The sequence below is a fragment of the Schistocerca piceifrons genome, chromosome 1, assembly GCF_021461385.2.
Source record: "Schistocerca piceifrons isolate TAMUIC-IGC-003096 chromosome 1, iqSchPice1.1, whole genome shotgun sequence".
NCBI classification, from domain to species: domain Eukaryota; kingdom Metazoa; phylum Arthropoda; class Insecta; order Orthoptera; family Acrididae; genus Schistocerca; species Schistocerca piceifrons.
In genome coordinates, this window is record NC_060138.1 from 215,322,248 (window position 1) to 215,347,834 (window position 25,587).

At 39.3% G+C, this 25,587-nt stretch overlaps 1 protein-coding gene across 1 annotated transcript in view; it reads right to left on the bottom strand.

The window, feature by feature from the left end:
• LOC124784992 (atrial natriuretic peptide-converting enzyme) overlaps positions 1–25,587 on the bottom strand; it is a 265,876-nt gene that overhangs the window by 43,657 nt on the left and 196,632 nt on the right. The window contains exon 6 of the mRNA XM_047254143.1: positions 4,433–4,674. Coding sequence (XP_047110099.1) covers positions 4,433–4,674 — 242 coding nt within the window. The remainder of the gene's footprint in view (positions 1–4,432; positions 4,675–25,587) is intronic.

Sequence of the window (25,587 nt, forward strand, 5' to 3'; positions counted from 1 at the left end):
AGATGTATAAACATTGCAAATGGTGATTACACTTGCTTCCAACATGGTGTAAAGGATGATCCATCCATTCATCACATCTATGTGAACCAAAGTACTGACCTCTCCAGATGCCCTCTTGGGGTAAGCACAGTTCTGACAGAATGCACAATGACCACAGACTGTTGGGTAATGGTTGTTAGAGAAGTGTGTTTCTTGTAGAGAAATGCAAATTGCAGAAGAGGGGGAATAAGATGTTGTAGTTCTGACAGGTGATGGCAATATCCATTACAGTTCCACCAAATGACCTTGTTATGGGTGTCCACATTAGGTGAGAAGGGGTCAGGAGGAGTGGTCACACCCCAGGATCACTGCCCATCACCAATGGCAGTGGGACCACACCAGTGAGCATTGGTTAAGAATCCGATGCCATGGGGGGATCTTGGCACCTCTTGGGTCACCAGAGTAGCCTTGTCCTGATTCTCCTCCTCCTCCTCCTCCTCCTCCTCTTCTGCAGCCTTTGGTGGCTAGTATTTTTGTGAAGGCCTGTCCATGACAAGCACAGTGACAGATGAAGAGCGAGCACACCCAGGACCCACAGCTCGTGTTTCCTTCAGCCACTGGTTGGTGTCGGGCCTCTCAGTGTACAACAAATGTATTTTCCTGTATTTTCTTCTGTTTCTTGTCGACCGGGCAAAAAGGTGAATGTGGAGGATGGTGCTATGTGCAATTGATACAAAGGCAATTGTCTCCAAGGACTACCTTTGTCGACTGATCATCTGCAGTTACCACATTTTAGGTTTGCAATGCAGTGGGATGTATCTTTAATACGCTCCACAAAACAGAATGGCTTTATTACAATAAAAGTATTCTCATCAGTTTGAGTACCTACTAACAATAAGTACTGGCTAAATTATTTCATCTGTACACATCTGACTTGTTCTTCTTTGCATGGGGTAGATATGGTAGGGAAAACGGTATGGTTGTGACTTACCACAAGTTTTGATTCCTGCCTGAAGGGATGGCCATCAGTACGGCCATTGTTCTGGTGTAATTTAATACATTTCCCATGTGAAAAGTCTGCCTTGATGCCATCTACCCTGATCAAGGGCTCTCTCCATGGGTGCCACCCAGCACAGCATGGACAATGTAGCATGACGACCATTGCTGGGAGTCCTGATGCCCCAGGAAAACAGGCATCCAATTCTTGGCCTGCATGAGGAGCTAGCAGCACAGGCATCAACAATGGGATGCCTGTTTTTTCAGGGGGTTGACCAAAAGGGTACATAATGACCCCACTGCATGGGATTGGTTTTAAAGCACAAATAAGAGGTGTATTGCATGCAGATGATCTTTAGGCACTATTAAAAGTGTTCTTCTCCAGTCAGTCCACACTACAGAAAAAACTTCCAGAAACAATAGTCAAAGAAAGGAAGGCTGAGCCTAAGGAGTAGCCAGGTTGATATCAAACTGCCACAATGAGAAAAAAAAGCAAGAAAAGGAAGGATAGTCAGAGATGAAATATTGCAGCACAGGACGTTGTATGGCATTGGGAATAAATGATCTGACTTTGAAATGTATGGAGTCAGGTGCAGTGAGTCCTGCTACTTAGGTACATATCTTTTCAAGCTCATGGTACACTCTGTTCATTAACATCCGACTTCGGCTGCATCTCTTCAGTATCAGTGTCTATAATATCACTGTAACGTATAACTCAAATGCTGTAATTGAACAAAGTGTCAAATTCTGTATTTAGAATGTATATCCCAAGACATTTGGCACCCCAAAGCTCATTACTTGATTAGCTCAGCTACAACTAAGAATGTGCCATTCCACATTTTCTTTAATGATATCAGTGTCTCTGCAATATATTTGCCAACCTTGCTACCCTGCAGACTGTTAACAAAGGTCAGAGCATATGGAAAAGGTTCTCGGATATGTTATGGACTCAGAGATTTCTTAACTACTCAGTACATTATCCTTGACAGTGAGTGTTCATCAGGGACAAAGGTATCATTGATAGGAAAGTGTGACAGGGGCACTTTAGTGTTCTTTAAACATAAATAATCTGATGACTATGATGATCAGCAATCTGCAACTATTTGCTTATGACAAGTATTCGAGAAAGTAAGATTTTTGAATAGAAGAATACAAGATGTCTCAGGCACAATTTCTATTTGGTTTAATGAATGGGAACGTGTCCTAAATGTAGGAAAATGTAAATTAATGAAGATGAGTTGGAAAAAAATTCTGTAATACTTGAATACAGTATTAATGGTGTTTTCCTTGACTCAGCCATGTTGTTTAAATATCCAGCTGTGATGTAGCAAAGTGATATGAAATGGAATGAACATGTAAAGACGGTAGTAGGGAAGGCGGATGGTCAACTTCAGTTTATTGGGAGAATTTTGGAAAAGTGTAGCTCATTTATAAAGGAGACCATGTATAGAACACTATAGCAACTGCTTGAATGGTTGGGGTCCCCACCAGATTGTACTAAAGGATGACATTGAAGTAATTCAGAAGCATGCTGCTAGGTTTGCAACCACTAGCTTTGATCAACAAGCAAGTATTGCAGAGATGCTCTATGAACTCACATGGGAATCCCTGCAGGAAAGAAGACATTCTTTTCATGAAACATTACAGAGAAAATTTAGAGAACCAACATTTGCAATTGACTGCAAAATTGTTTTTGTGTAAGGATCCCAAAGACAAAAGAAATTAAGGCTCATGTTGAAGATACAGACAGTTATTTTTTCCTCCTTCCATTTGTGAATGGATCAGGAAAGGAAATGAATAGTAATGGTACAAGGTGACCTTCACCATGCACCACACAGTGGCTTGTCGAGTATGTATATAGATGTAGATGTAATAGTATTCCAGGGGTGCTATTGTCTTTTTTTAATGAGACAGCAAAAGTTATTATAAAACTGTTGAGGCTTTCAAGTTCACTTCTTGTTGGAATTTGTTTTGGGATCTTTGGCCGATGTTTGTTTAATGATTTCTCTGACAGTGCCAGCCACTCGAGCTGACAAAAGTCAACGCCTCACACTCCATTGCTGGTTGTCTATTAATTCATACCAAGCATTGTGAAAATGTCAGGTTTCAGAGAACAGTATTAGCTTTCTATCTATTGGAAAACTTGAATTGTGTTTAATATGAACATTAGCGTTAACCTGATTTTACATATTCAAGCGTTTTGCCCAAAAATATGCAAAGTACACAAATAGTCCCAACTCAGAGAATGCAAAGCGCACAGAACTGAGTTTTTCCATCAATTTATTCATGTGATTGTGCCACCTCAGTTTATTATCCACCTGGATGCTTGGAAATTCCTTCACAGAGTTTGATTTAATGTGTCCATTGATCTGTATTTCTTGTACCAGTAAGGTACTGTAGCCAATTTTCATTCATATGGGATTTCATAGTGTATCACAGCCAAAAATCTATTATGATAGTAAAATCTGGATAAGAAAAAGGGTAAAATTAGAATTCCAGTGGATGTATGAGACTATACTGTGTATAAAAGATCCAACCTAAGAAGAACTTAAAGTGTTCCCATGAGCAATAAAAATGGCAATGGTGGCATGAACAGGCCTCATGAAGGAAGACAGCCATTTGCAAAAGATAACTTTAAATGTTAATAAAACATATGACAATGATTATTGGCCATAATAGGTGACATTGTGTAACATGTTGTGGAGATAATGCTTGTGATAATATGCTTCCTAATAACACAGCACCAAAACTCACACCTGCACCTCTTCTAATGCATATGTCTGTCTTCACTGTAAGATTTTTCTTATTAACTTTTCCTGTTTCACAAGCAATTTTAGAGCATGTACTTTATTGTCATATTAATGCATTGTGAAATCAGTATAATAACTAATATACTTGATTAAAATGAAGTAGATGAAAATAATAATGTAAAGAGGAATACAAAAATATTTATAGAATTATGTGATATCAATTAAATGGATATTACACAAAGATAAAGTAAGATGTACCAAACTTTGACAATCAGATGATGCACTAAAGAAAATCCAACTGATGCTCCTTCCCATTTTCTCCCTATTGATAGTTAAGTGCCTAAGCTCTTTGCTGCATGTTGTTCTAAAATAAGTGAAACATTTGTGGTAGCAACTTTTCATCAAAGTATAAAGTGTGAGCTAAAATATGCAGACCAGATGCTAATCAGAGCATCAGCTTTACAGATCACTGTAGCCTGTTTTGCTTTCTTTTGTGAACACTAGATCTTGCTCTTTTATCTAAGTATGTTTTTTCTTAACATATATGCAGTCTTTTATTAATTCTGGGAAGAACAGTAATTCATTAAGAAATAAATGAACTGCAGAGTGCCATTGGCTAAGTCACCAAATACAAGGAAATACACACGAAAATATGTAAACAAAGGATTGCTTTTAAATGTAGGTAATTAATACTTCCTTTAGTATACCTGGTTTAAGATTGCAGGACCCAAGGCCAGTGAATTCAGGGAACATTTTACAGTCTAATGCATCTTGCAAAAAACTGGATAGCCTCCCACCACAGCCAGCCCAGAAGTCCTGGCAGAAATTCCTGCATGGCAAAATCATCTTGTCCTCTTCATATGCAAGATTTCTAACTACACATGCTGGCTGCAAAACTTGGCACACGAAGTCATAAGCTAAGCGATGACATTCAGCATCTATAAGTTCTCTGAAACAAATGAATTTACAAGAGAAAATGTTGTAGGCTTATATTTATTCTGTGGCTTTAAAGAATACAATAAGTGAAGTAAGAGTTTCTATGCTGAGTGGTGTTGGACAGTAGAGCTTCATAAGCTTTGATCTCCTCAGATGCCACCTAAAAAAGACAGAAAGACTGCACCATCTGAAATTAACCAAGCTTCTGCTAAAAATGAAGAAAAAGTGCCTGCAGCATCAGCATTTCTACTGAGCTTTACAGACGAATTTACAAATTTCTGCATTGAAGAAAAATCACCTATAATACCAGATATCATAATAGGAAATAACATAAAAAGCAGTAAACAAGAAATGCCAGAACAAACTGATGTGGAGATGGATGAAAAATTACCCCAAAGTTGTAAAGACATCAATCCTATTATGAAACTTATTTGTGAGAATACAGGCAAACAGGATACAGTAAAACAAATCCTGCTTGAAAATTTTGGGATGCACTTAAATATGCTAAAAGCTATAGGCCGCTGCTTGCAAATACATACTGATTTATCTATTTTAATGATTGTGAATTGCAAGCTAACTGCTGACATGATCAAACTCATTGCACAGATTTTGGAAGAAACCAAAACTATTAAGGAGCTTGTTCTGGATTTAAATCCTATACCTCAACAAGCTTATCATGTGTTGTTACAGGCTGACAATAGCTTACAGATTTTATCATTAAGACAGTGTAGTATCAATGACAATGGTATACAGCTTCTTGCAAATGAACTTGGCTATCGAGATCCCCCAAGAATAGACACACTTGAAGTTTTAAATCTCACTGCAAATCACATAACATCAAAAGGAATCCAATTTCTTGCAAATGCTTTGCGAACTAACAGAACTTTGATATCTTTATCTCTTGCAGGAAATAAAATTGATGACAATGGAGCAATATACATAGCGGACATTCTGAAAGAATTCCCATTGACACATGAAGAGGTTGTTCTTAGGCGACAAAGGAATTTTCGATATTTAATGGAGAAAAAAGTCATAGAAGAATCCAAATCAAAGCTTTTACAAGGACGTGAGTCATCTCAAGAAAACTCAAAGGCTTTACTAGAACGCAAAAAGAGGGAAAAGCAGCAAAGTAGCTTTTTCATACAAAAAAGACTTCAATCCCAAGTATCAAAGAGCAGTTCTGCTGCAATTAGCAGCTCTCATTTGAAGCTAAAAGAAGTAACAGTTTCTTCAGAAGAAGCCTCCTCCTCTCAGTACTCTCAGTCTGAAAGTCCAATGAATTTTGAAGATTGTCATCCATTCATTCAAGAAGTGAAACCCAGATATCTTGCACTCTGGTGTACAGGCAATTTACATCTTAATCACCTGAACCTGGCATATAATCTGATTACTTCTGTTGGTGTGTCTGCCTTTTTGAAAGCTATCAGATATCAAGAAAGCACAACAAATCCAGAACAGAAGGGGTTGTTGCACATATCTCTGCATGGGAACCCTATTCCAGACAACTGCTTTGAGTACCCCGATCTAATAAGAATGATAAACTCACGCTTTTCTCACTTTCATTCTGACACCAGTCAGAACAATTCTGTATCTTATGCCTCAATTAAACAGAACTTGTAAGTTAAAATGTCTTCTCATCAACATGTTGTTACTCACTTTCTTAAACATGTGTGCAATGAATATTATAGACGTTTCACAATATTGGATTAATAAATCTGCATAACGTCAAACAAGTAAGAGGAATTATTTTTTCAAAAAGGAAATAAAGGAATGTGAGCAATTTGTGGATATTAATTTCTGCCTGCATTTGTTATTAATGGGTAAAGTGCACCCAGACTGTGCATTAATATACAAGTTTTACTCATTGTTATAGTCTGTTCTAGTTTATGTTCTTTTTGCGCATATTCTGTATGAACTCGAATTTCTATAAATTATTCTAAGGGAAATTTATTGCTGATTCTTTAAACTAAAATAGTAATGGTCAGTATGTTGGGCATACCGACTAAACAGTGTCAAGGGAAAATTATATTGATATGAGTGGTGTATTTTTGTAAAAGAGTATGTTCAGGTGATGCAGCAGTATCACCTAAACATACTCTTTTATGAAAGTATCTGTTAAGATATATACGGTATCTTTAAAAACTGTAGGGTTGGAGTGACTTATTTGATTTGATGAATAGCTCCTGAAGAACAGAAACAAAGTTTTCTTGAAGAAAATTTGACGATCACCTTCATTTATTGTGTTTTTCTTATTACTTGAGATTTAAATCATACAGCAAACAGACAATGAGGATTCCCCATTTTGCAACTTACAAATGTATCAACAATAACATTGGAAAATCCACGATTGTCAACAATAACATTATCTATTTCAAAATAGCAACTGCACTTTAAGCATGTTTGTCTGTTTATTAACAATAACATTTATCTGTTTACAAGTAAGTGTGTGTGTGTGTGTGTGTGTGTGTGTGTGTGTGTGAGAGAGAGAGAGAGAGAGAGAGAGAGAGAGAGAGAGAGAGAGAGAGAGAACTCTTACTAATATAAAGAGCATAGTAACATGAATGCCAATTAAAATCAAATATGAGTAGAGAACACTGTCTATTTGCCAAGTTGCAGCATATAAATGCATAAAAATTATGGAAGCAGTAAAGGTACATATAGCTGAGAAGATGAATCATCAACAGACAGGTGAACAAGACTGAGAATATTACCCGGTTTTTGGACAAATCCTTGTTTAGAGCTAACAGTTTATAAATATATACAAATTTTATGCTGGCACTTCTGCCTGACTGGGGAAATATTGTTGGATGGTGCTATATATTCTATTTTCTGCTATTTCTGAGCTCAGCATTGTTTTTAGTCTCAGCTATGTTCCTATCCATTACAGTATTAACAGAAACTAAATGCGATGCAGGCAGGTGCGCTGACTTCTAAAAGATATTGGGGGCAAGGGTGGGGGGGGGGGGCCATACTGGGAAGTCTTGTCGCAGGAAATTTTGTAAATTTTAGATGAAAAATAAGGAGTTTTAAAGTTTTTTTAAGCATTTTAGAGTCATATGATCAACATTAGAACCCCGAAAACTGGTCTCTTGGTTACTCGACACTCCGGGAAACTTGACAAGCCTGACCCATTTTTTGGCTTTGAAAAAAGAAACAAAACATAAACTTGCATGGTATTTTCGTAAAAAGCTAATTTAATTTACAGTAATTATCATGTTTATAGACTGTTACAGAGCAGTGAATATGTAGCTCTGAAAAGACTGAAATTATATTTAAATATATCCTAAACTATCATTAAAAGAATAAAACAAAATATTGCTGTCACACAGTAATAGAACTTTGATTAATAAGTAAAATAGCTAATTTTAGCTCACAAAGAATAAGGCTCAGGGTTCATTAAATAAAAACAACATCTCAAAGTTAATGCTTTAATACAGTTAATAAAGTTAATACAGTATGCCTAATACTTCCACTTAAAAACTATGTAAATAGCGGGCTTTAATTCGGTCTTATACCCTAAAAATATGCTACTCTATCCTGTGCAAGCTTCTTCATCTCCTAGTACGTACTGCAACCTACATCCTTCTGAATCTGCTTAGTGTATTCATCTCTTGGTCTCCCTCTATGATTTTTACCCTCCACGCTGCCCTCCAGTACCAAATTAGTGACCCCTTGATGCCTCACAACATGTCCTACCAACTGATCCCTTCTTCTAGTCAAGATGAGCCACAAACTATGTGCCACAAACTCCTCTTCTCCCCAATTCTATTCAATATCTCCTCATTAGATCTACCCATCTAATCTTCAGCATTCTTCTGTAGCACCACATTTTGAAAGCTTCTATTCTCTTCTTGTCCAAACTATTTATCGTCCATGTTTCATTTCCATACAAATACTTCACAAACGACTTCCTGACACTTAAATCAATACTCAATGTTAACAAATTTCTCTTCTTCAGAAACGCTTTCCTTGCCATTGCCAGTCTACATTTTATATCCTCTCTACTTCGACCATCATCAGTTATTTTGCTCCCCAAATAGCAAAACTCCTTTACTACTTTAAGTGTCTCATTTCCTAATCTAATTCCCTCAGCATCACCTGATTTAATTCGATACATTCCATTATCCTCATTTTGCTTTTGTTTATGTTCATCTTATATCCTCCTTTCAAAACATAGTTCATTCCGTTCAACTGCTCCTCCAGATCCTTTGCTGTCTTGTTGTCGGCACACCTCAAAGTTTTTATTTCTTCTCCACGGATTTTAATACCTACTCCTAACTTTTCTTTTGTTTCCTTTACTGCTTGCTCAATATACAGATTGAATAGCATTGGGGAGAGGCTACAACCCTGTCTCACACCCTTCCCAACCACTGCTTCCCTTTCATGTCCCTCGACTCTTGTAACTGCCATCTGGTTTCTGTACAAATTGTAAATAACCTTTCACTCCCTGTATTTTACCCCTGCCACCTTCAGAATTCCAGTCAACATTGTCAAAAGCTTTCTTTAACTCAACAAACGCTAGAAACGTAGGTTTGCCTTTCCTTAATCTTTCTTCTAAGATAAGTCATAGGGTCAGTATTGCCTCACGTGTTCCGACATTTCTACGGAATCCAAACTGATCTTCCCTGAGGTCAGCTTCTACCAGTTTTTCCATTCGTCTGTAAAGAATTCGCATTAGTATTTTGCAGCTGTGACTTATTAAACTGATAGTTCAGTAATTTTCACATCTGTCAACACCTGCTTTCTTTGGGATTGGAATTACTATATTCTTCATGAAGTCTGAGGGAATTTCGCCTGTCTCATACATCTTGCTCACCAGATGGTAGAGTTTTGTTAGGCCTGGCTCTCCCAAGGCTGTCAGTAGTTCTTATTGGAATGTTGTCTACTCCTGGGGCCTTGTTTCGACTTAGCTCTTTCAGTGCTCTGTCAAACTCTTCACGCAGTATCATATCTCCCATTTCATCTTCATCTACCTCCTCTTCCATTTCCATAATATTGTCCTCAAGAACATCGACCCTGTATTGACCCTCTATATACTCCTTCCACCTTTCTGCTTTCCCTTCTTTGCTTAGAACTGGGTTTCCATCTGAGCTCTTGATATTTATGCAAGTGGTTCTCTTTTCTCCAAAGGTCTCTTTAATTTTCCTGTAGGCAGTATCTATCTTACCCCTAGTGAGATAAGCCTCTACATCCTTACATTTGTCCTTTAGCCATCCCTGCTTAGCCATTTTGCACTTCCTGTCGATCTCATTTTTGAGATGTTTGTATTCCTTTTTGCCTGCTTCACTTACTGCATTTTTGTATTTTCTCCTTTCATCAATTAAATTCAGTATCTCTTCAGTTACCCAAGGATTTCTATTAGCCCTTGGCTTTTTACCTACTTGATCCTCTGCTTCCTTCACTATTTCATTCCTCAAAGCTACCCATTCTTCTTCTACTGTATTTCTTTCCCCCATTCCTGTCAGTTGTTCCCTTATGCTCTCCCTGAAACTCTGTACAACTCTGGTTCTTTCAGTTTATCCAGGTCCCATCTCCTTAAATTCCCACCTTTTTGCTGTTTCTTCAGTTTTAATCTACAGTTCATAACCAATAGATTGCGGTCAGAGTCCACATCTGCCCCTGGAAATGTCTTACAATTTAAAATCTGGTTCCTAAATCTCTGTTTCACCATTATATAATCTATCTGAAACTTGTCAGTATCTCCAGGGTTCTTCCATGTATACAACCTTCATTCATGATTCTTGAACCAAGTGTTAGCTATGATTAAGTTATGCTCTGTGCAAAATTCTACCAGGTGGCTTCCTCTTTCATTTCTTAGCCCCAATCCATAATCACCTACTACGTTTCCTTCTCTTCCTTTTCCTACTGTCGAATTCCAGTCACCCATGACTATTAAATTTTCGTCTCCCTTCACTACCTGAATAATTTCTTTTATCTCATCATACATTTCATCAATTTCTTCATCATCTACAGAGCTAGTTGGCATATAAACTCGTACTACCATAGTAGGCGTGGGCTTTGTGTCTATCTTGGCCACAATAATGCGTTGACTATGCTGTTTGTAGTAGCTTACCCGCACTCCTATTTTTTTATTCATTATTAAACCTACTCCTGCTTTACTGCTATTTGATTTTGTATCTATAACCCTGTATTCACCTGACCAAAAGTCTTATTCCTCCTGCCAACGAACTTCACTACAGCAAGGCCGTTTTGGTTAGTGTTACAGGGCCAGATGAGTCTATCATCCAGACTGTTGACCCTGCAACTACTGAAAAGGCTGCTGCCCCTCTTCAGGAACCTTATGTTTGTCAGGCCTCTCAACAGATACCCCTCCATTGTGGTTGCACCTACGGTACAGCTATCTGTATAGTTGAGGCATGCAAGCCTCCCCACCAACGGCAAGGTCCATGGTTCATGGGGGGGGGGGGGGGGGGCTGGATGGGGTGCTGTAGTACTACAGTGCTATAGAAATATACTAATACAGTATTAAACTGGTACTAATATTTCGAAAGTGAAAATTTAACATTATGTATGTATTTAATTCTCTATTTTATGATGATTTTTAATATTGATCTAAATGGCATTATTATGGCTAGAGTGTCTTTAGAAAGGTGCAAATGTCAACCGCCTGAATGGATTACTGAATATGAAGCTGTTGATGACTGGTTGGATATCCAATTCATCCAAAACATCTCGGTGGGCACGGAGAACAGCCAAGTTGTTCAATCGCTTCTGTCCCATAGTGGATCGGAGATATGACTTCAGACTTCTAAGGGCGCTAAATGACCATTCTGCTGTTGCTGTCATGATTGGAACTACTTGGAGAAGCTTAATGCATTTCACTACTTCACATAACATTTCTACAACTGCAGGCTCTTCTGTAATGTACTTTCTTACATCACACAGGTATTTTAAAGACCAGTTGTTTTTTATTAGTGATATTGGCTGAAATATTCAAGTGTAAGCACTGTCTCTCAATGTCTAGGTCATATTTGAAAAAACTCAGTTGATTTTTCCAAATTTTTTTCATATCTGTTTACTAAAAACAAGCACTCTTGGTCAACTCCAATGACCTGTGTGACTCTACATCTACATCTACATCTACATTTATACTCTGCAAGCCACCCAACGGTGTGTGGCGGAGGGCACTTTACATGCCACTGTCATTACCTCCCTTTCCTGTTCCAATCGCGTACGGTTCGCGGGAAGAACAACTGCCAGAAAGCCTCCGTGCGCGCTCGAATCTCTCTAATTTTACATTCGTGATCTCCTCTGGAGGTATAAGTAGGAGGAAGCAATATATTTGATACCTCATCCAGAAACGCACCCTCTCGAAACCTGGACAGCAAGCTACACCGCGATGCAGAGAGCCTCTCTTGCAGAGTCTGCCACTTGAGTTTGCTAAACATCTCCGTAACGCTATCACGCTTACCAAATAAACCTGTGATGAAACGCGCCGCTCTTCTTTGGATCTTCTCTCTCTCCTCTGTGAAACCGACCTGGTACGGATCCCACACTGATGAGCAATACTCAAGTGTAGGTCGAACGAGTGTTTTGTAAGCCACCTCCTTTGTTGATGGACTACATTTTCTAAGGACTCTCCCAATGAATCTCAACCTAGCACCCGCCTTACCAACAACTAATTTTATATGATCATTCCACTTCAAATCGTTTCGCACGCATACTCCCAGATATTTTACAGAAGTAACTGCTACCAGTGTTTGTTCTTTGTTCTGCTATCATATAATCATACAATAAAGGATCCTTCTTTCTACATATTCGCAATACATTACATTTGTCTATGTTAAGGGTCAGTTGCCACTCCCTGCACCAAGTGCCTATCTGCTGCAGATCTTCCTGCATTTCGCTGCAATTTTCTAATGCTGCAACTTCTCTGTATACTACAGCATCATCTGCGAAAAGCCGCATGGAACTTCTGACACTACCTACTAGGTCATTTATATGTATTGTGAAAAGCAATGGTCCCATAACACTCCCCTGTGGCATGCCAGAGGTTACTTTAATGTTTGTAGATGTCTCTCTATTGAGAACAACATGCTCTGTTCTGTTTGCTAAAAACTCTTCAATCCAGCCACACAGCTAGTCAGATTTTCCGTAGGCTCTTACTTTGTTTATCAGGCGACAGTGCGGAACTGTATCGAATGCCTTCCGGAAGTCAAGGAAAATGGCATCTACCTGGGAGCATGTATCTAATATTTTCTGGGTCTCATGAACAAATAAAGCGAGTTGGGTCTCACACGATCACTGTTTCCGGAATCCATGTTGATTCTTACAGAGTCAATTCTGGGTTTCCCGAAATGACATGATACCCGAGCAAAAAACATGTTCTAAAATTCTACAACAGATCGATGTCAGAGATATAGGCCTATAGTTTTGCGCATCTGCTCAACAACCCTTCTTGAAGACTTGGACTACCTGTGCTCTTTTTCCAATCATTTGGAGCCTTCCGTTCCTCTAGAGACTTGCGGTACATGGCTGTTACAAAGGGGGTAAGTTCTTTCGCGTACTCTGTGTAGAATTGAATTGGTATCTTGTCAGGTCCAGTGGACTTTCCTCTGTTGAGTGATTTCAGTTGCTTTTCTATTCCTTGGACACTTATTTCGATGTCAGCCATTTTTTCGTTCGTGCGAGGATTTAGAGGAGGAACTGCAGTGCGGTCTTCCTCTGTGAAACAGCTTTGGAAAAAGGTGTTTAGTATTTCAGCTTTACACGTGTCATCCTCTGTTTCAATGCCATCATCATCCCAGAGTGTCTGGATATGCTGTTTCGAGCCACTTACTGATTTAACGTAAGACCAGAACTTCCTAGGATTTTCTGTCAAGTTGGTACATAGAATTTTACTTTCGAATTCACTGAATGCTTCATGCATAGCCCTCCTTACGCTAACTTTGACATCGTTTAGCTTCTGTTTATCTGAGAGGTTTTGGCTGCGTTTAAACTTGCAGTGAAGCTCTCTTTGATTTTACAGTAGTTTCCTAACTTTGTCGTTGAACCACGTTGGGTTTTTCCCGTCCCTCACAGTTTTACTCGGCACGTACCTATCTAAAACACATTTTACGATTGCACTGAACTTTTTCCATAAACACTCAACATTGTCAGGGTCGGAACAGAAATTTTCATTTTGATCTGTTAGGTAGTCTGAAATCTGTCTTCTACTACTCTTGCTAAACAGATAAACCTTCCTCCCTTTTTTTATATTCCTATTTACTTCCATATTCAGGGATGCTGCAACAGCCTTATGATCACTGATTCCCTGTTCTGTGCTTACAGAGTCGAAAAGTTCGGATCTTTTTTTTTATCAGTAGGTCCAAGATGTTATCTCCATGAGTCGGTTCTCTGTTTAATAGCTCGAGGTAATGTTCAGATAGTGTACTCAGTATAAAGTCACTCGATGCTCTGTCCCTAGCACCCGTCCTAAACATCTGGGTGTCCCAGTCTATATCTGATAAATTGAAATCTTCACCTAAGACTATAACATGCTGAGAAAATTTATGTGAAGTGTATTCCAGATTTTCTCTCAGTTGTTCTGCCAATAATGCTGCTAAGTCGGGAGATCAGTAAAAGGAGCCAATTATTAACCTAGCTCAGTTATTGAGTGTAACCTCCACCCATAATAATTCACAGGAACTATCCACTTCTACTTCACTACAGGATAAACTACTACTAACAGCGACAAACACACCACCACCGGTTGAATGCAATCTATCCTTTCTAAACACCGTCTGTGCCTTTGTAAAAATTTTGGCAGAATTTATCTCTGGCTTCATCCAGCTTTCCGTACCTATAACGATTTCAGCTTCAGTGCTTTCTATTAGCACTCTAAGTTCCGGTACTTTACCAACGCAGCTTCGACAGTTGAAGCAAACCGCTCAGTAATGCAAGATTGCACGATTTCACAAACTTCAATGTAAATAGCTTTGTAGTATTCCTTTTTGTAGTATTCCTTTGGAGTTTTGAAAGTGTGCAGTGAGCTGGCTTCACTGTTTTCGTACTTCTTTGGTATACTTCGATTCCGAGGAAGCAAAGGATCATCAACTTGTGAAGTTTTTTTTACACAATTCCGAAAAGTGTTCAAAACTATCACGCCTTCCATTCAATATATGAATCAAGCCCTCATATATTTTTTCCAGATCAGCAACACTTAGATGAGGGCATTGGATTTTTTCATTGACATTGCAATATAGACGTAAAAAGAAATAAGTCTTGAATTGTAACATTGACTCAAGGTTGCCTGCACATTTGTAACCTGCCTCTGCAGAAAATGTTTCAAAAAAACTCTAGAAGTTCTTCAAAGTTTTCAATATTCTCAAGATACAAGAAGCTTGCATAGTCCATCAAGTTGAGCAAATGGGTCGTAGACCAGCTTGGTCGTTGGCACTCTCACAGGGCATGCTTCTGAAAAGTCCCATCCTATTGTTGAATTCCCTTTACAGTGTTTATTAAGTCCTTGGTAAAGCCATAATATCGCTCATAGACGTAAGATGGCAGAGACTGTCTACAACTGCCAAAACTAAACTGTGAGCACTGCAGTGCACATAACATGCTTTTGGTTGTATATCCAAAACTAACTTTTTTAGTCCTTTGAACTTACCTCTCATTTTCAAGCCACCATCATAGCACTGTCCTCTTAAGTTATCCATTGAGAAATCAAGACAAGCAAAAAGACTTTTAAAATACTAAACAGAGTTTGTGATTCAGTGTTGGGGGTCTCATATAAGCCAATAAAGTCTTCGTTGATGATTAAGGAATCATCGACAGTATGAATACAGAATGACACTTGTTCATGAATCAAAGAATCACTTGTTTTGTCAACTATAATAGAAAAATGTTCAATCTTCATGATTGATGCCAATACCTTTATCAACACAGACTTTCCTAGTAGATCAATGATCTCATTTTGAATATCCTGGGGCATCCACTTATACTCCGAATGCCCTAGCCAATCTTTAAAGTCATGTACGTCATTCTTTTGGAGTTCCAACAATTGAAAAAAAAACTGAGTTTCCATCTCCGTGCCCTTTAATTGTTAGTACTTGTCGGCATAGAGATTGCGTGGTAGTAAAAATGGTCTCAAGAGCTTAATGGCCTTTGTTCATATCACTATCTAACTGTTCATTCAACTGGGAGGCCACACTTCATTTACTTATAGGATTTAGTTTCAGAACACCTTCTTTAAGTGTAAACATATTTTCATGAAGACAGAATTTATCTGAAGATTTTTTCCAGTTAGAAAACCCTACGGAAGTAAATGCATCTTCCTTTTTGAAGAAAATTGTAATAGATTTTTAGCATCTGCCTCTTTCCAGGATTTGCAAAAAACTTTTTCAGTAGATGCTTCATATTCTAGCCATGTATATTTGTTCAACCAAGATTGTCCACGTTTCAGCTGTGTGTGGTTCTTGCCTGAAGATGATGAAGAAATTGACAACACAATAATTGTTGGAGGCTGACTTGCAGTATCATCAACTTCCAAGCACGCATTTTTGGTAACAAATTTATCCATTGCAAACTTAATTCTGAATGAAATTATCCACACTGAATGACTGCGAGAGCAGGGTGGGCTTTATATAGCCACAGTGTTGCAATGTCGTCAAGCGTAAAGGCGATGTGAGGTGAAGGGTTCCAGGAGCTTCTGCTCCAGTCCTTTTGATGTTGCTGCTGCCGCAGCACTTGCCACCGGCACCAGAGAAGGTTTGCGCAGTCCGACAAATTCTAAGTGTGCCCTCAGCACCGTAACAGTATCATGATTCACACCACTTGTTTTCAGTTAACCTGCTTACTACCATAAAAATTATTTATTTTAACTCATTACTGAATGTATTTTAACAGGTAACTATCATCAAACAAGGACAATAAAAAATTCCAACATAATTTTGTGATTTTACAAAGCATAATTTTCTTAAATAATTGGGTGGGCTCTGCCCCCCCCCCCCCCCCCCAAAAAAAAAAATTTTGAGGGTCTCGGGCCCCCTCAGGCCCAAAGGAGTCAGCGCCTGTAGATGCAGGCAAAGTGGAGAAAATGGGAGAGCGCTAGGAAACACTGTGTGACATAATAAAGTTATTTGTTCTCAGGTTTTATGGTACTAAATGACATATTATTTCACTGTGCTCAATTAATAAGAGTGCTGCTCAGGGAAGAATCTTACGAGCTGACAGCTCAGTCACATACACCACCAGAGAAAACATTTGATTTATTTTCAATTTCTATAAAATTATTGAACACTGAAATGTGGAGGAAAAGTTGGAATAAAAAGATGAAATAACTCTGTTGTTACAGTTTAATGAAATTTAGTAAACTACACTTGCAGAAGTTGATTGTCTTTAACCTCCTCAGTCCTGGTGTCCCCTAAGGGGGACATAACATATAGCATTATTTGAAATTTTTTCCCCAAGCTCGTATTATATTGGAAATGCTGAAAAGTGTTTTTGAAGGAAGTTCAGAGATGGCAGCACTTCATGCAACAGCAGTTCATCGTCGTGGAGTTGAATCGCATTGTTGCCAGGCAGTATAGAAAATGGCTGACAGAAGAAAGCATGTTTTCAGAGGAGAGGCTCTTTCTAAGTATTTTATTACTACTTTAGCCTATTTTAATCAATATAATTTATATGGGATCATGCAAATGAATAGTCAGAGAATAATTATTTAAAATTATAATTTTACTAATTGTACAACAGTCTTTGAAAAATGTATTGAAATTCGAGTGCACTCTGTAGGGGACATCAGGACTTAGTGTAATGTATAACGTGATTTGTCAACAAAATAATATTTTAATTGTGCATTTTATATTCTGTGGTGAATATTAGATTAATATTAATTATGTTTCAGGAAATTGTAATGTACAGGTGAACAATTTTACAATTTTTAGGCCTAATTTCAATTTTTTTCAGATTCAATGGCATTTGAAGATTATGTAAATCAATTATTTGATGGAGATGTTAGTGAATTGGAGCTCTCTGACAATGGTGATGGTGGTGATGATGATGATGATGATGATGATGATGATGATATCTGCACAGATCCAGATTACCATGTAAATAATGAACAGGAATTAGATACAGCTAATGAAGATGGTGATGAAGATGAAGAAAGGAATGATAGCAGGTCTGAAAGAATCTGCTCTAGTCAGTCTACCACCGAGAGGGCGTTTTGGAAGGAGCTGGGTTTTTCCCCCTTACCACCTGCACCTAGACTTGAGGAAAAAGTGGCAGTCGGTGTGAACTTACCACCTCATGACTATGTGAGTAAATGTGTACCAGAAAATATTTTTAGCACCCTTACCGAATACACAAACAGAAGATATCTTAAATATACTGTGAGAGATCTGAAATGTACTGTAGATGAAATGAAAATGTTTATCTCTGCAACAGTGATGATGTCATACTTGTGCTATCCTAGGATTAGGATGTATTGGACCAAAAAGATTAGGGTGGAAGGTATTGCTAAAAAAATTTGCCGTGACAGATATTTTACAATTAGAAAACATCTGCAACTTGTTGATGATGATGAAGTGTCCCTCAAAGTAAAACAAAATAATAAATTTTGAAAAACACAACCTATCCTTGAAAATGTATGGAATGGTTGCAGATTGAACCCCAGGCCCACTAACGTTTCTGTTGATGAACATATGATGCCATTTTGGAGTCACAGTACAGCAAGACAAGTCATAAAATCGAAACCTAACCCTTGTGGACTAAAGAATTTTGTACTGGCTGTAACTGATGACCTTCCTTTAGATTTATTCTTTTACTGGGGGAAAAAAGGTGATCCTAAAGTGACTGACACTAAATATGAAAATTTGGATGTAGGTGGAAAAGCTGTTATGAAACTGTCAGCCACTGTTCCTCCTGGAGTGACCATTTATATGGACCGTTATTTCACATTGGAGTTGCTTTTAGACAAATTGCATGGTGTAGCTGAGTGTCAAGCTACTGGAACATTACAGAACTACAGAATTCCAAAAGCTTCCAAACTATCATTGGACAAGGATATGAAGAAAAATGGTAGGGGATCCATCGATCAGTCAGTGAGAAGTGGTGGCCAAGTTTGTGTAGTGAAGTGGTTCAACAACTGCCCTGTTATCGTCATGTCCAGTAGAGAAGGTGTAAATCCAGTTGATAAATATCACTGCTGGTGCAGGAAAGAAAAAAAGTCCATTCAAGTAGACCATCCCGCAATTGTAAGCACACACAATTCAAATACAAGAGGTGTTGACTTTCTCGACAGGTTGATCAGCTATTATGGAATAAGTGCCAGAACTAGGAAGTGGACTGTAAGAGTGATTACGCACTTCATTGATTTTGCTATTTGTGCTTCATGGCTAGAATACAGACGTGATCAAGCTGTCTTGGGTACATTGAAGAATGACGTTCTAGACTGCCTCCAGTTTAGAGAAAAGCATGAGGAATCTCTATGACATACATGCAAACCTGAAGTGATATCTGATGATGATCCTGTCTTCGAAAATCCAGCACCAAAGCATTCAAAATCTAGAGCTGATCACCCTCCTGACGCCCTTCAAACCAAAAATGTTCTACATTTACCAGAATTCCCTCAATAGGTTACCAAAAATCGCTGTCGATTTCCGGGGTGTTCAGCTAATAAGGCACACACAAGATGCTCCACCTGCAAAGTTTTCCTCTGCCTGAAACATACACGCAACTACTTCAAGCTTTATCACGAGCCGTGAAGACTAAACGAATTAAATTTGTCTTCAGAAGTAAATATTTATGATAGACCTACTGTATTCTGAATTTTTTTTCCTAATCTACTTTTCTTTTGTTCAGTAGGTATACCTAGGTATAATTTTGTAACAATAAAATGTATTTTTGTAGTAATTTAAATAAAAAAATGGAAATGAGCATATGGCATTGTTGGCCAGAAGGTCCCATCCGGGAAAGTTTGGCCGCCAAGTGCAAGTCTTATTTCAATCGATGCCACACTGGGCAACTTACGTGCCAGAGATGAGAATGAAATGATGATGAGGACAACAGAACACCCAGTCCCCGAATGGAGAAAATCTCCAACCCAGCCAGGAATCGAACCCAGGCCTGCTTGCATGGGAGGCGAGCACGTTACCACCCAGATAAGCAGGTGGATAATTTAAATAAATAATGCATTGATAAAACTAAAAATAATGTTTCTAGTATTGCTAATAAGCAAATTATGACAGCAAATATAAAAAATTTAAATAAAAATTTTCTCAGGACAGAGGAGGTTAAAAATTGTTTATGGAGAAAAATTGTTTACTGCAAATATTAGTGTCACATATAAATGAAATACAGTCTGAAAAAATTACAATAGTATCTTAACAATAAACTGCTGAAACCTGTCATTTGTTGATGATTTTGTCACAATAAAAGGTTTTTGCAAATATTAGTTTCAGGAAACATAACCACCAATGCAAATGACTTTAAAAGCTTTGACTGCTTTGGAGTCTTGAAGCAGTTCATGTAGTTTTCCTTATATAGACACTTTCTTCATCACTCTAATTTCTTCTTTTGTTTGCACCCTGAATTATGTAGCTGAAAACTATTGTTACTGACATTGAACTTGTCCAACTGCCACCAATGGAACACAAACGAATACCGTCTTAGTCCACGTACTTTTAATATAGTGGTCTCTTGAGCAGCTGCAGAAAGATCTGTCAATTGGAAGCTTTTCCTGGTACTCCCTCTAAATATCCTTGAAATGCATATCACACCAGACCACACCTGCATAAATACTCTGTAAAACATGGTGGAGGGCATGGCACATGGTACATGTCCTATATCATATGTACAAACAACGTACCGAGCGAGGTGGCGCAGTGGTTAGCACACTGGACTCGCATTCGGGAGGACGACGGTTCAATCCCACGTCCGGCCATCCTGATTTAGGTTTTCCGTGATTTCCCTAAATCGCTTCCCATTCTTCCCTGATCCAATGAGACCGATGACCTCGCAGTTTGGTCTCTTCCCACAAAAAACAACAACAACAACATGTACTAAAGATGATTTCCTACACCAAATGAAAATAAATAAATATGAGGTGCTAGCGAAAATATCCGAGAACTTCAGTGTACCAGTTAAACCAGTAGCAATATGACATTCTGACACTAGATGTCTTGAGGTACATGTCTTAGTTACTGCGGCACAAAGTTGCATCATCTTTGGTGCACGAGTATGAAAAGGATAGGTTGCTACTTCTATATGGTAGAAATGTTGAGTCACAGAGAGGCACAACACACAGACTACTAAACATGTAAGCTTTTAGCCAGAAATTCGTCTTCTGATTTAGACAAAAAAACACACACACGCTCATGCAAAAGCAACTCTGTCACACATGACCACTGTCTCTGGCTGACACGGCCAGACTGCATGCAACTGTGTGTGATGGGAGAAGCAATCTGGGTGGTGGGGGAAAAGTATGAGGCTGGGAGGGGGAGGGTTAACAGGATAGGGGTGTTGAAGGCCAAAATGTTGGTTGTGGGAGCATACATGGATGAGGTGGAGAGAGGGTAGAGTAGCAAGGTGCAGTCAGCAAGTTAGACGCGAAAACATCACGTTGGGAAGTGTGCTCGGCAACTGGGTGGTCCAGACATTTCTTGGCCACAGTTTGTCAGTGGCCATTCACATGGGCAGACAGCTTCTTGTTGTCATGCCCAAACAGAATGCAGCACAATGGTTACAGCTTAGCTTGTAGATCGCAAGATTGGTTTAACAAGTATCCTTGCCTATGATGCGATAGGAGATGCTTGTGACCAGACTGGAGTAGGTGGTGGTGTGATATCAGAGATATCATGAAGCAAGGGGTTGGGATCATAAGTTTTGTAGGGATGGGCGAGGACATTGTATAGATTTGGTGGGTGGTGGAATACCACTGTGAGAGGGGTGGGAAGGATAGTGGGTAGGACATTTCTCATTGCAGGGAACAATGAGAGGTAGTCAAAATCCTGGCTGAGAATGTGATTCAGTTGCTCCAGTCCTGGGTGGTACTGAGTCATGAGGGGAATGCTCCTCTGTGGCTGGACAGTGGACTTTGGGAGGTGGTGGGTGATGGGAGAGTTGGGGAGGATGCCAACTATATGTGCAATCAACTAGCAGTAGCATACACAACTTGGGGTTTGAAGATTAATTACCAAAAAACAGAATACTTGACTAATGATTCAGATAAGCTATACATTGAAGGAAAGAAAGTCAAAAAGATAAACACTTTCTGTTATTTGGAATCCATTTTAGAAATCAAGGGAAAATCAGTCAGAAATGAATAAAAGTATTAGTAGCGGATGGAAGGTCACTGTGATGCTTAACTCAGTCTTATGGAGCAGGAATGTAATGAACAGAACTAAAAAATTAATATACAAATCCATATTAGAGAGTGTGGTTCTGCATGGAACGGAGACCTGGACAATTAACCTGAAGCACATTAAAAATTACAAGCTCTAGAGATGGACTTTTGGAGAAGATCGGCAAGAACTTCCAGGAAAGAAAAGATAAGGAACACTGAAATAACAAGGAGAATGGAAATAAAAGAAAGAATATATGACATAACGGATAGGAAGAAATTACAGTGGTATGGGCATGTATGACGAATGGAGAAAACCAGAATACCAAAATTGATACTGGAGTGGGGACCAGAGGGGAGAAGAAGAAGAGGACGACCTATAACCACCTGGCTCCAAAATGTACAGCACACAATGTGGAGAATGGGCGCAGAGGAAGAGGACACACAAGATCAAAACACCTGGAGAAATATTTTGAAAATATAGTTTAAGAACTTTTATTCTTTGTATTGTAATTTCTGAGTAACTTATTATGTTGGAAATAAGCCTCTGTAATGAGGAAAAGCTCAAAATAATATAATATAACCTGTTTCTGTACAATCGCAGTGTAATTACGGTCAGTGAAGGCCTCAGTGAGATGCTTGGTTTGTTTTGAGAGGGACTGCTTGTCTTTACAGGTGCAATGGCCATGGTTGGCTAGACTGTATGGAAGGGACTTCTTCATATGGAATGGGTGGCAGCTGTTGAAGTGGAGGTATTGCTGATGGTTGCTAGGTTTGATATGGACAGACGTACTGATGGAGACATCTTTGAGGTGGCTTGTTGGGTTGGGGAGGACCAGGTGAAGTGAATAGGGGAGAAGGTGTTGAGGCTCTGGAGGAATGTGGACAGGGTGTCCTCATCTTTGATCCTGATCATGAAGATGTCACCAATGAATCTAAACCAGGCAAGGGATTTGGGATTCTGTATGTTTAGGAATGGTTCCTCTAGATGACCCATGAACAGGTTGGCATAGTACATCTACATCTACATACATACTCCGCAATTCACCATACGGCGCATGGTGGAGGGTACCTCGTACCACAACTAGCATCTTCTCTCCCTGTTCCATTCCCAAACAGAACGAGGGTAAAATGACTGCCTATATGCCTCTGTATGAGCCCTAATCTCTCTTATCTTATCTTTGTGGTCTTTCCGCGAAATATAAGTTGGCGGGGCTACTAGTAACAAATCTAGCAGCCCACCTCTGAATTGCTTCTATGTCCTCCCTCAATCTGACCTGATAGGGATCCCAAACCCTCGAGCAGCACTCAAGAATAGGTCGTATTAGTGTTTTATAAGTGGTCTCCTTTACAGATGAACCACATCTTCCCAAAATTCTACCAATGAACTGAAGACAACTATCCGCGTTCCCCACAACTGCCATTACATGCTTGTCTCACTTCAGATTGCTCTGCAATGTTATGCCCAAATATTTAATCGATGTGACTGTGTCAAGCGCTACACTACTAATGGAGTATTCAAACATTACGGGATTCTTTTTCCTATTCACCTGCATTAATTTACATTTATCTATATTTAGAGTTAGCTGTCATTCTTTACACCAATCACAAATCCTGTCCAAGTCATCTTGTATCCTCCTACAGTCACTCAACAACAACACCTTCCCGTACACCACAGCATCATCAGCAAACAGCCGCACATTGCTACCCACCCTATCCAAAAAATCATTTATGTAGACAGAAAACAACGGTGGCCCTACCACACTTCCCTGGGGCACTCCAGATGATACCCTCACCTCTGATGAACACTCCCCATCGAGGAAAACGTACTGGGTTCTATTACTTAAGAAGTCTTCAAGCCACTCACATATTTGGGAACCAATCCCATATGCTCGTACCTTAATTAGGAGTCTGCATTGGGGCACCGAGTCAAACTCTTTCCGGAAGTCAAGGAATATGGCATCCATCTGATACCCTTCATCCATGGTTCACAAGATATCGTGTGAAAAGAGGGCGAGCTGCATTTCGCAGGAGCGATGCTTTCTAAAGCCGTGCTGATGCATGGACAACAATTTCTCTGTCTCAAGTAAATTCATTATATTCAAACTGAGAATATGTTCGAGAATCCTGCAACAAACAGATAGTATGTGCCATGTGGGCACCCTTCAAAAGAGAAGTAATTGTTGGTAAAGATATAGTTGGCCATGGTGACCAGAAAGGAGTCTGTATGTTTGGAATCTGTTGGGCATTCAATAGCAGCAAGATCATGGGCATTAGGGATGTTAGTGTAAAGGGAGGTGGCAAGGCTGAAGATGTTGGTGCATGAGAGCAGAGATTCTTTCAGTTGCACCACAGTAACCAGATGCATGGGGTATCTTGGATGATTGGGTTTATGGGTTTTAGAAAGCATGTAAAAGGTAGGAGTGCAGGGAGTGGTAGGGGTGAGGAAAGAGATAGACTCCGGGGAGAGGTTCTGGGATGGGCCTAAAGATTTGAGGAAAGACTGGAGACCCTGCTGGATTTCTGGAATGGGTTCACTGTGGAAGGGTCTGTAGGTGGGCAAATCTGACAGCTGGCAGAGTCCCTCCACCAAGTAATCCTTGCAGTTCAAAGCAACAGTGGTGGAGCCTTTGTCAGCAGGTAGGATTATAAGGTCAGGATCAGTTTTTATGTAGTGGATAGTGATTCTTTATGTGAATGTAGGTTAGCTTGCATGTTGAGGGATTTGGGGTATGGTGATGAGGCAAGGTTTGAGGTTAAGAAATTTTGGAAAGTTAATCAGAGGTGATTTGGGGGCAGTGGGGATGGATCATAGTTGGATGGAGGAGTGAACTGAATCAGGCAGGGTTCAAAATTAGTCTTTGGTTGAGTCTGATTTATAGGGTTGGTGGCAAAAGAGTGTTTCCACTGTAAAACTAACCTCCATCTGCATCTAGCTGCCCTACCATCTCTCCACCTCATCCCTGTATGCTCCCAAAGGCAGCGCTTTACCATCCCTAACTGCTACCTACTATCCCGTTCCCTCCCAGCCTCTTCCTTACTCCCCATCCCCGTCCCCCATCCAGATTGCTTCTTGGATCATGTGCAGTTGCTTGCAGTCTGGCCTTAGCAGCCAGAGACAGTGGTCATATGTATGAGAGCTGCTTTTGCATATATATATATATATATATATATATATATATATATGATATGATATAATAGAGGGAAACATTCCACGTGGGAAAAATATATCTAAAAAGAAAGATGATGAAACTTACCAAACAAAAGCGCTGGCAGGTCGATAGACACACAAACAAACACAAACATACACACAAAATTCTAGCTTTCGCAACCTATGGTTGCCTCGTCAGGAAAGAGGGAAGGAGAAGGAAAGACAAAAGGATATGGGTTTTAAGGGAGAGGGTAAGGAGTCATTCCAATCCCGGGAGCGGAAAGACTTACCTTAGGTAATTGGAATGACTCCTTACCCTCTCCCTTAAAACCCATATCCTTTTGTCTTTCCTTCTCCTTCCCTCTTTCCTGACGAGGCAACCATAGGTTGCGAAAGCTAGAATTTTGTGTGTATGTTTGTGTTTGTTTGTGTGTCTATCGACCTGCCAGCGCTTTTGTTTGGTAAGTTTCATCATCTTTCTTTTTAGATAT